The 12,044-nt window shown below is 39.8% G+C and overlaps 1 protein-coding gene across 1 annotated transcript in view; it reads left to right on the top strand.

Annotated features, from left to right (window-relative positions):
• The window catches only part of LOC150088213 (protocadherin Fat 4-like), a 415,241-nt gene that overhangs the window by 319,914 nt on the left and 83,283 nt on the right, over positions 1-12,044 (top strand). Inside the window, exons 48-49 of the mRNA XM_090369387.1 lie at positions 1,444-1,693; positions 1,968-2,252. Of these exons, the coding sequence (XP_090225513.1) occupies positions 1,444-1,693; positions 1,968-2,252 (535 nt within the window). The remainder of the gene's footprint in view (positions 1-1,443; positions 1,694-1,967; positions 2,253-12,044) is intronic.

The raw sequence follows: 12,044 nt of genomic DNA, 5'->3' as shown, positions 1-12,044 counted from the left end.
CGGTTTAGGTCATCATTCAGCCTAAGGAGGTTAATTTTGCCTTTAGGTAGCCCTGACCTGTCAATATAATGGTAGTAAAGAGTCCAGGGGACGTTCCACTTTGGTGGCTTTCGGCTAACCATTGCCACCCATGGTAGAAACCTTTTGGTAATCAGACCTCTGGTTTCCTGCTCCCAATTTGTTTGCCATAGCTCATGGAGCTTTGTGGCTATTCTTTTCCTTTCAGCCTTGATGGTGTTGCCTGTATCAAGAACTATCCCCAGAAATGCTGTGGGTATGCCCTTTTTAAGGCTATAATATAAGCCTTTTTTGGCTACTTCCAAGTAAAGTGGGAAAGCGCCAGCCAGCACCTGTAGTCCAGGTGTGCTTACGATACAACATGCTGTGGTGATAACGAGAAGTATATTCTTCTGTATTGATTCTAACTTATTCCTGTTTCTTGCTATGGCCGAGGTGGTGAACCACAAACCGGCTCCATAGGTTATAATAGGAAGGAACACTGCACAGTATATGATTGCCAGGGTATTTGTTTTGAGCCTCAAGTCTGCTAGACTGATCTTGGCAATCATGCCTACACAATTTCTCTCTTTCTTCGCCAATAAACTAGATGGGGGAAATTTGTTAATTTTTCCGTAACTACAACTGCCCAATTATTTTTGGTAGGACAGTATTATATATATCATATTGAAATTTCTGAAATGTTTATTATTAATTTGTTTCAATTCTTATTGTACACACTAGCATATTCCGACATTTATTTTTGTATAATAGTATTGTTGGATTGGGAATCTCCTTGATGCTGCCCACAATTTAATATTTCATAATACTGCTTATGGCGAATATGGAGTTGGACGCTTCAGCTGTAGTGTACATCCTATTTTTTTCGAAAACGTTGTTTTCTCTATTGATTTTTTGGAAGGTGTAGTTTCAGTGTCAGTAGCCGACAGTATCGCAGCATAGCAAATTACGTTATTAGAGAGAGGAGGAGGAGGAAAAACGGGTTGTCAGGGAGATAGAAACGTTGAAAAAGCGCAAAGCGGTTACAAGTCAAGTTACTATAACTCAGAATGAAATGCCATTTGTCCTCATTAATCATGATATGAAGGCGTTAAGGAATGCAGCACGAGATATTCAAGCTATATTTTATTCAGTAATAGACATTTAGAAGTCACTTTAATCAGTGGTTGCACGATTTACAACCATCACATCAAGTTATTATTCATACATTTCTATCAGTGCATGAATATTTCATCATTTCGAGCGTTGGGAAGGCAGTCTACCATTTAGCGTTCTAAGTGGTTCTTGGGATACTTTCATCATTGATACATAAACTATTTTACTGTTATATTGTCATTTATATATTTTAGTGGGATCTGCATAGGAGCGTTGCTTCACATCTATCTCCAGATTTATTTTATGGTTCTCTTTTTGTATTTTGCATAGGTTAGCGCAAGAGATATGGGTAATCTCACTTCTTCTACCTACTTGACCATAACAGTGGAAGACGAAAATGACAATGCCCCGGTATTCAAGCATGGCCCGTTAAGAGTATTGATTCCTGAAACTGCTCGTCCAGGGTCGAAAATAGCCGAAGTGTTAGCTGTCGATGCGGATGCTAAAGGGCCCAATTCTAAAGTAGAATACATAATCACAGCTGGCGATAGAGGTGACATCAGAATTGACAGAATGACAGGTTGGTTGTGTTAAATAGATATCGAGATGTGTTAAGGAATGAAGTATTGAATTTTCTTTACTGTTAAATTATTAAAATATTACCTTGAATTCAAATAAAAATTTAGTTATTTTACAAACCAAATTACCAGCCTTCGTGGCAAACTAAATATTTATTTGAAGATATTCAAATCGCACGCAGTTTTAATTTTCACTCTTTTCAAATGTTTCTTGAATTTTTAAAGTATTCTAGTTCATTCTTTCGATGTTTTATTTATAATTCCCATGGCTTTCAGGGGAGATCTATGTGGTCAGCACCCTACTTCCAGGCGCCATCTACTTGCTAAACGTGTCTGCAGTTGACGGAAGAGGACTAGCCACCATTAACTTTGTGAATATTACTGTTATTGATGTGAACGATCACAAACCTGTTTTCTCCAAGCCAGAGTATCACTTCAAGTTGAAAGAAGGCAACTACACTCAGAGAAACTTGATTCTGGGTATCCTTCCGGCAACAGATGAGGATACTGGAAGGAATGGAGTAGTTGAGTACGTTTTGATCAGCTCGTCGTTTGAGAGAGGTGTGTACGAACTTTGTTGCTCCGAGGATAATTTGATTTGGTAATTTTTTTGAGAAGGTTAAATAAAGTTTTGGTTTAGTAATTTCATACTTAGCTGCTTTGATATATGCCTATAATAATTTAACTAATAACAATATTTAAATATTTATTTATTTTTTTATTGCCTAGTTTCTTTAATGACGGCTTAAAGTAATGTATTTCATCATTCTACTCTTCCGTTTGGCACAGGTTGAGTCCCTATTTAGATATCGTCCTCCATTGTTGTTGATCTCTTGAATCTTGCATCATTTGTTGATAACTCTGAAAGTCTGTGTTTTCCTTTAGGTATTGGAGCCATTCTCTTTTGGGTCTTCCTTTTGGTCTCTTATCTCCAATTCTTCCTGTCGGTACTACATTAGGCAGCCTGTGTTGTTTCATTTGGTTCACATGTCGAAACCACTGAAGTTGTTTTTTGTAGATCTGCTCTATTATTCTGTGTTCAAAATTTAGTTCTCTCCTTATTCGTTCATTAGTTTTATGTTCTCTCCAATTTGCTTTATTGATTTTCTTTCGACATCTTCTTTCAAATGACATTATTTTTTGCCTTTCTTTCTTATTTATTCTCCAATTCTCTGATCCATAAGTTGCAGTGGGTTTGATGACAGTTTCATATAGTTTAATTTTCGGACTATTTGTGATTTTATTGCTCTTCCATATGTTTTTGAGTTTGTTCATGTTTGTCCATCCTATGTTCAGTCTGTGATTAATTTGGTCAATATTACTTCGGTTTCCGGTTATTAGGGAACCCAGGTATACACATTTTTGTCCTTCTTCTATTTGTTGATTTTGGATGCTTATGTTTGTCTTCTATGTTTTTTTTCCGATTTGCATTACTTTGGTTTTATTAATATTAATTCCATAATTGTTGCTTGCTTTATCGATGTTGGTTAATATTTCTTTTAGTCGTTCTTTGTTTCTGTTAAAATCACAATATCATCTGCATATTTTATGTGGTTTATATTTTTTCCATTTATTATTGTGCCTCTTTTTTTCTTCAATTTATTTCATTAGTTCTTCTAGGTAGATATTAAATAGATATGGAGATAAAGGGCATCCCTTAATGACTCCTTTCTCTATTTCAAATTTCTCTGTTTTAAGGTTGTTGAATTTTACTATTGCTCTTGTATTTTTGTAGAAATTATTTACAAACACGATTATAGGTTTCTTCTTATTCCAATATTTTTCTGCAATGATGTTTAGTGTGAATATTTGGTCTATTGTTGAACTGCCTTTTCTAAATCCTGCTTATTCTTCTCCTATTGTTTCTTCATATGTTTTAAGTTTCCTATTTTGTAAGATCCTTATAAATATTTTATATATATGGTTTAAAAGGGTAATGAGTCTATATTTGTGACAATTTTCTTTATCTCATTTTTTGTGTATAGGTACTATTATTCCACTTTTCCAGTCTTCTGGTATATCACCTGTAAATAAAATTACATTAAACAATTGTGCGAGGTGTTTTAACATTGCATCGCCTCCGAAGTTCCATAGTTCTGCTTGGATACCATAATTTCCGGGTGCCTTGTCATTCTTCATTTGGCTAATTGCTTTCTGAACTTCTTCTTTTGTTATCGAGAGTGCTTTATTTCTTCTATTATCTAAGGCAAGAGCGTTTTTTCCTTCCCCTTTGAACAGGGTTTGGTAATATTCTTTCCATATTTTTTTAATTTATTGCGTATTTCCTGTTTTTATATTGTTTTTATTTTTCATCGTCAATGTTTTCGGGTTGTATTTTATAACCCGGTAAATTGTTTTAGAGTCTTGACGCTTATTTGCCTCTTCACTTTAATACCATATTTGATTTATTGAATGCATGTGTTATGCATAATTCATGCCTCCGATGGAGGTAAACCAATTTCTTAATGTGAACTTCCTTCATGTAAGATTGCTCTTCATTCTATCCCATCTTGAGTCTCTTTAAAGCCAGGAGCTTTTTTGAAACTTTTTGTTGTAAAACTCTTAAAAAAACACGACCATTGCTTTAATTTCTGTCCATACTTAGGATTCAGTAATAATATCATTTATTTTTTATTATTATTATTTTTTTGTACTTTGTTGCGGCCTCCATGGTTTCCCCTATACGCCGCTGTAGCTTCTTAAGGCACTAGGCCAAGGCCGGCAACTGTGTGTATGTGTTATATAATGTACTTGTGTGTGTTTTGTTGGGGGTTGAGTGCCGGCGCCAGCCATTTCGTAGCTATGGGGCATGGAACACCTGGTCCCCTGCCTCCTGATTCTCATTCCAAGCCACGTGGAGGCAGCCAGGTTCCACAACCAGGCATAGGCTCTTACTGAGAGTTCAAGAGAACTTGAAATCTCAAAGATTGAATGAATGGAGAAATAAATAAATAAATAAATAAATCTTTATTGTGAAGTAGAATTACAGCACAATATCCCATCACGGCGACGAGTGCCAGGGGTTCACATATAGATAACATAAGTACAAATTCAAATGGCTACAAAATATAGCGAACACATACAAAAGGCTACAAAATACAGATTACAAATGCAAAAAGAAATACAAATACATCATAAAAACAAGGAGCTGAACACAAATAAAGAAAAACAAATACAACTTGGCAGTGATTCAGGTTTCAAGAGCTTTGATAAAGTTGTCTGTCCTTCTTTTTACTTATTATGGTGTCGATGTCGGCGTCCACACGGTTGAGGGCAGCAAGCATCTGCTTGGGCAGAAATCTTTCGGTGAATACAAGCCTGTTGTGGTGAGCCACAAGTGCTGGTACCGACCTTAGGCTTGGCTGTGGAATCCTCCAAGAGCAAGCATTCCAAATATTTGGAGATGATATTTGGCCTGAGATGAGTTTGGCTGTGAAGACCAGCCTCTTTTCAACGATCAGGAACTTCAACCTCGGGATGTCGAGTGCTTGTGCCATCATGGTAGTTGTGGTAGTGGGAGGTAGCCGAAGCTTGTTATTCGCCCATTTCAGTAGCCAGTACTCAGCAGTGTACACCCGCTTAAGGTTTGTATGTGCAGCAGAGGCCCATATTTCTGCACCATAGAGAATGGCAGGGTAGACGGTGGAGGTGATGAACCTTTTAACAGTGGCAGGATGTCGGACGTGTAGCAGCTGCTGCTTTGAGATCCACCGTAGACGAGAAAATCTGGTACTGAGTTTGTCGATCTGGTTGACAAAGGACATCTTTTGGTCGAACAGAACGCCAAGGTCTGTGTGCGAGGGTACGTTTGGTATTCGTACCCCTGCGAGTGAAACGTTGAGTACTGTCGGCATGGATTTAAGGGAGAATATAACCTGAGCAGACTTCAGAGGGTTGATTTTTAGATTGAAGTTCGCCAGGTACAATTCTAGATCCTTAAGTTGGGAATTGATCCTGTTGCTGAGCTGGGCGGGGTTGTCGCCAGGGTTAATTGGAGTCAGCAGTTTGAAGTCATCGCCATAGCATAAGAGACCATTCGTTGAGGCAATAATGGGCACGATGATGGCTGTGAACAGGACACCAGACAGGACACCACCCTGCGGTACTCCAGCAGTAATGTCGCAGGATAGGGTATGTTGCTGCCGATGGAGAATAAGTATTCTGTGACTGAGAAGTGATTCCAAAAAGCACAGCATATCACCTCGAATGTGAAAACTCTCCTTAAGTAGGAGGAGCAAGGCCGGAATCGACACGGCATCAAAGGCTGCGCTTATGTCGAGGTATGTGGTTGCTAGCTCAGCTCTTTGTTCGAATGCTGAGAGAATTCGTTCTGTGGTGGCTGCCAAGTTAGTGATTGATGATTTTCCTGCGATAGCATAGTGGATTTCAGGTGGTTTCGTCTGGAGGATTTGTTGAGTGATTGTGGGTAGCAAAGCCTTTTCAAGAGTTTTTAACAGACAAGAGGCAACTGATATGGGTCTGAACTGGCTGACGTTTGTGGCAAATTGGTTTTTGGGGATGGGGTACACTCTGTATTTATTCCACTGGGGTGGGAAATAATGCTCAGCGAGGCATCTGTTGTAGATCGAGAGAAGAGGGCCTATGATGAATGTGCTTAAGCATTTGATCATAAATTGTGGAATTCCATCCTCCCCAACAGTGGCTGTTGTGGGAAGGGAATTGATGGCATGTATGAGCTCCTGTTCCGTGATCTGGATAGTCCCTAGGACATCCGAAGGGTTTTCATAGTCAGGCTGGACAACTGTAGATGGGACTGTGGTTGTATTTGAAAATCTGGCGATGTATTTGAGCCATTCTTGAGGATCAAGCATGTGATTGAATCCACCATGTGGGGCAGCATAGAATGGCTTTCCTTTCCTCAGAGTGCGGTTAAGGTTCACTTGGATTGCGTCAGCTTTCTTTCGATTAAAGTGGGCCCTGGCAAGGGAAAAAAGGCGATTCTGTCTTTACTGTCATTCGTATGCTTCCATTTCTTATGTAGGACTTGTTTCATTTTGAAGCTGTTGTTAAGATCAGCAGTCCACCACGATCTGGAACGGGGAGTTACTGTTACTCGTTTGGTGGCAGCATAGTCGGTGACGGATTTAATCCAGTCAGACAGGAGTGTCACTGCAAGGCTGAGGTCGCAGTCAATGAGGACATCCCAAGGAATGCAAGATGCTGCTTCTACACAGAGTTGAGGATTAAGGTATTTAGGTGCTGAAACATATTTGACTATTTTGTTGTCAGGGGTGTTGAAGTTTGGCACCTGCAATGACCATGTCAAAACTATGGGCTGGTGATCAGAGAGGAAGGATGCGATGGGATCATCCTCAGCTGTGCATGGTGTTGAAGCAAAAGCGAGATCCAGTAGGTTCAATCCCCTGGTGGGGGTTCTCATTGACCCGTATCATGTTGATGGATTCGAAGAACTCGCAGAGCCTGATAAAGAGGTGATGTCGGTTTGGAGGCAGGTTAAAATCACCACAAACAAGGCGTTGTGCAGACGGACGAAGATGGTTTAAGAGCCAATTCCCTAAATCTTCAATAATTTCAATTGTAGGCCCTGGGGGAATATACACAGATGCGATATCAATGTGGCTGGAGTGGAAGCGTAGCGAGACTATAATCGCTTCGAAATCTTCAGTTGTAGTTGAGGTCGAATTCTCATATGAGAATAGGGAGGTGTTGTACAGTATGGCTACTCCACCGCCTCTAGATTGCTCCCTGGATGCAGACAGCATGTTGTAACCAGCAATAGCTGAGCAGAAGAGTGTATCTTGATTAGGTTGAAGCCACGTTTCTGCGAGGCAGACCACATCAGCGACCTGGGAGAGGAAGATCTGTTCTGCTGAGTCTAGTTTGTTCCTAATGGACCTGATATTTTGGAAGTACACCCTGATGACGGGTGTTCGACGAACTTCCGTCCTGATTGGAGGTGTTCTGAGTTGGCGTGTTCGAAAGCGAACGGCTCGACGTCCTGACGAAATATGGACTGGTATTTTATGGGGTCCATCACCTATGGGGCTCAGGATACTCGTATCATGGCGGAGTGGTGCCTTAACGGTGGGGTTTGGCAGAGGAGCAGTGGAACGAAAGGAGGACTGTTGAGATCTTTGGAAGTTGTCCGGGAACAAGTCCAGTCAGCTGTGGGTAGTGATGTTGCAGACTTCGTTTTGGTGCAGAAGTGGAGGTTGGGGAAGGTGACTGGTTCTCCTATTATAGAAGGGTCGAATAATGGTGCCAATAGGCCAGATAGATTCGGTTCCAATTAAATTGAACAGGTCCTGTGCGCATTCAACCCTGAACGATGCGCAGCGGGGGTTTCTGGTGTGAAGTTGCTGCACCTTTAGTCGAAGGTTTAGTTGATCACGTAGAACCTCAGCAACATGGTTTGCTGTGGTATTTGGGGCTAAGCGAGATACGAAAAGTCCACTAGAGGATCTGGACTTCTGCCGTCTGGGAGGTGTGTGGGAAGGCTGCAGTTTGGAGTTGGTCGATGTGCCAATTCGAAGCCATTCACGTGAGGCCGTACTTGTTCGTTGGCTCACTCTGAGGTTCATACTTGTACTTTCCTCTGGTTGCATAGGATAGGATGGATATGCAGTGGGGTGAACTGGGAGTGGAAATTGTAATATGGAGGAATTCGCTGGTTCGAATATTGAATTCGCTCCGACACTTAATCCTAGGCCTTGTGAATATGAGAATTGCGAATGAGGTATGACAGGACAGGCATTGCCAAGAGTTGGGTGTGAAGGTGGATATGATGACTTTTGCCTCATTGGCATAGAGGTAGAGAATTCGTTATTGCAAGTAAGAGAGTTTATACATGCGGTGCCATTGACCGTTGGTGGAGCCTGCTTCAGTAATTGTGGAAACCTCTCTTTTGTTGAGTGGTGATTAACATCAGTTGCCCTTTTCAGTTTCTTCTTGAGCGCACGTGAATGATGCGCTTTTGTGGATGGTTGTTGTCCTTTCCCATCTGTTTTTAGAAGCTGGCTGGAGTGAGGAGATGGCGCTCGACGAAATCCTGTGTTTAGCCGTTTTTCAGATTCGTTCCTACCTGGAGCTTCTGATGGAGGACTGGGGATTGATTTTTTCCTACATTCGGGGCAGACTGATACTGTAATAGAAGGAGAAGTGTGGGAAAGGGAGAGGAAGGAAAGAGGACAGACAGTGGGGAAATAAGAAGGAGACATCCCCTGAAAAAAAAAAAGCAGCAGAGTGACTAGTAAACAACAGTCCTGTCGCCACAACCTATATACTATTTACATCACAATTTGGGCACGATCACCACTCTGGAAATCTTCCAAAAAATTTATCTTATATATATAGTAATCATGAAAAAAAAACAAAAAAAACACTCATATTGCCTTATAACTAAAGGACAAACCAATCAAATTTGGACTCAGGGGAGGTACCCATAGACTGGAGATGTGCAAATGTAACCCCAATTCACAAAGGAGGATCAAAGGCTGACACAAGTAATTATAGACCTGTTAGTTTAACTTCGGTTCCAGGAAAATTAATGGAGGCACTGGTTAAAGAAGCACTGCAGGATCATCTGGACAAGAATTCAGTTATAGCTCAGACACAGCATGGTTTTGTTAAGGGCAGGTCTTTTCTGACCAATTTGATTGTATACTATGATGTAGTCACAAAAGAACTGAATGCAGGGAATAACTTTGATATTTTATATATTTGGATCTTAGAAAGGCTTTTGATACTGTTGCACATGGAAGACTGCTGCACAAATTGGAGCAGTGTGGCATTGGAGGCAAATTGCTGCTATGGATAAAGGAATGGTTGAGTGGCAGAAGACAGAGAGTGGTAATCAATGGACACTGCTCATCGTGGACTAATGTTATTAGTGGGTCCCTCAGGGTTCAGTGTTGGGTCCATTATTGTTTTCTGTATTTATAAATAATATTGATGATGGTATATCAAGCTTAATGTCCAAGTTTGCAGACGATACAAAGGTTGGCAGGGTTGTTAAGGACACTACTGATGCTATGCTGCTGCAACAGGATCTGGAAAGGTTGAGCAGATGGGCTGAGAGGTGGCAAATGAAGTTTAACATTGGCAAATGTAAAGTACTACATATGGGAAACAGTAACCCCAGATCAACGTATCAACTCTGTGGTACTACGCTGACAGTGGTAGAGAATGAAAAGGATCTGGGGGTAATTGTGCAGGCAGATATGAAGTTCTCTGAGCAGTGCAGACGAGCTGCAAGAGTAGCTCATGGTGTCTTGTCATTAATATACAGGAATTTTTCTAGCAGGGATAGGGATGTGATTATTCCCTTGTATAAGGCATTGGTCAGGCCACACCTTGAGTACTGTATACAGGTCTGGAGACCTCATTTCAAGAAGGATGTAGAGCTGCTGGAACGAGTACAGAGGAGGGCAACAAGATTAGTGAATGGAACAAAGGGTTGCTCTTACGAAGAAAGGCTTAAGTTTTGCAAATTACAGAGTCTGGAGACTAGGCATCGGCGAGGTGATCTGATAGAGGTGTATAAGGCTTTGAATGGCTTGAGCATGCTCAATGCCGATGGGATTCTTCCTCTTGCTCAGAATAATCACCTGAGAGGGCATAAATTTAAATTGAGGAAGGACGGATGTCAGATAGATGTGCGGAAATTTGCCTTTAGCCAGCGGGCAGTTGGTTTGTGGAATAGACTTCCATCACTTGTTGTTGAAGTTGATAGCCTAAACAAATTTAAGGCTCAGCTGGACAGGTATTTCGAACGAACGGAGATGGGAGTAGTGGGTGTGCTTTTTTCTTTTTTTTTTTTTTTTTTTTTTTGGCTGATGCTGAATAAGCTTGCCTTCTTGCATCATATGCCTCTACTAATGCTAATGCAATCACTGGCACAACAAATGAGAGGCCAAACCAGAGCAAATCGAAATAAACATCCTTCCAACCAGATATGAACGACACTGGAATGGCCAGCACTATATGGAGCTAAAACAGCAATTTCAACACATTATACTTAAACATCAAAGTTAAATAGCTCATCTGAATCAGGGAGCTTAATCAAAAAAAATTTTTGTATGGCTATATACCAAATCTTTCAAAATTTTCACTCATTTACATCTTAACTTCAATTCAAGAATAACTATATACAATAAAATTACATTTTTTTGCATTTGGATGTAGATCCATCATGTAACCTTTGTCTAGATCCATCTTAACACAGACCACCACAATACCAACACAATTCCCTTACCATTTAATTCTTTGATACAACAGTAACATACAAATTACACTTATACATTAAAGTTAAATAGCCCATCTGAATTAGGGAGCTTGGCCAAAAATACTTCTTTTGTATGGCTGGCTAATTATCAATTATTTAAAATTTACACTCATTTACATGTTTAACTTCAATTAAAGAATAACTATATACAAAATTACACTTTTGCATTTGAATGTAGTACCAAAATGTAACCTTGGTCTATATCCAACATCTACTGCCGACTTAACAAAGACCCACCACAATACCAACACAATTTATTTACCAAACTCCTTGACACAACAGACAGTAGGAGAAAAAGGAGACATCCCCTGAAAAAAAAACAGCATCATAACTGTACTAACTTCATTCGCAAATTACCATACAAAATTATCTCTTCGCTTACATGGTAACTTCCTATAGGCAACCCGACAGCTGTGTTATTATATAGTCAGTCTTTCAAGAACTTCAAATAACCACAAATTGTATGTGTGAAATTAAGACAATCATTTCAATATTTTCCAGTCCTAATTAGTTCTATCGGTTGACCTATATCAAGGCAACCCAAATATGTTCACCCATACTTTGTCTTCAAATCAAATCAAAACTATCAGTTCGTTATATCTATCTTTAATCCTAAGTAAAATAACCTAATTCCAGCCTATTCAACAAGGAACAGAGCTTCAAAAGATCAGTTAGAAAAAGAAAACTCGTACCCATTCCAGAACAAGGTGAAAACCAAACTAAATTAATAAACTCTAGTGATTTCTACCCAAAAGTCTTTTACATCTTTTAAACACCTTATATGCAAAACTAGAGAAGACCATATAATTTTCCTTTTTCTCCACCAAACGAGGTAATTCATCCTCCAGGTAAACATTAGTCAAGACTTATAATTCCTGTCTTAGATCTACGTACAAGTTACAATTAAAAACTAAGTGTTCTATTGTTTCTGGGACATAATAATAATAATAATTGACAATTGAGGCGGCAGTTATGAAACTAGCCTACAAGAAGTTCCGCAATCTGTACAGAGACTACATCGAGTACCGCGAGGTCTTCGAATCCGTTCCCAATATCTGGCTGATAGAGACACTGATAATGTACGAAGT

The sequence above is a fragment of the Mastigoproctus giganteus genome, chromosome 3 (assembly GCF_048544385.1).
Source record: "Mastigoproctus giganteus isolate SK-2022 chromosome 3, ASM4854438v1, whole genome shotgun sequence".
NCBI lineage: Eukaryota > Metazoa > Arthropoda > Arachnida > Uropygi > Thelyphonidae > Mastigoproctus > Mastigoproctus giganteus.
The sequence above is the reverse complement of the archived record's forward strand: the minus strand, read 5'-3'. Positions and strand labels throughout refer to the sequence as shown.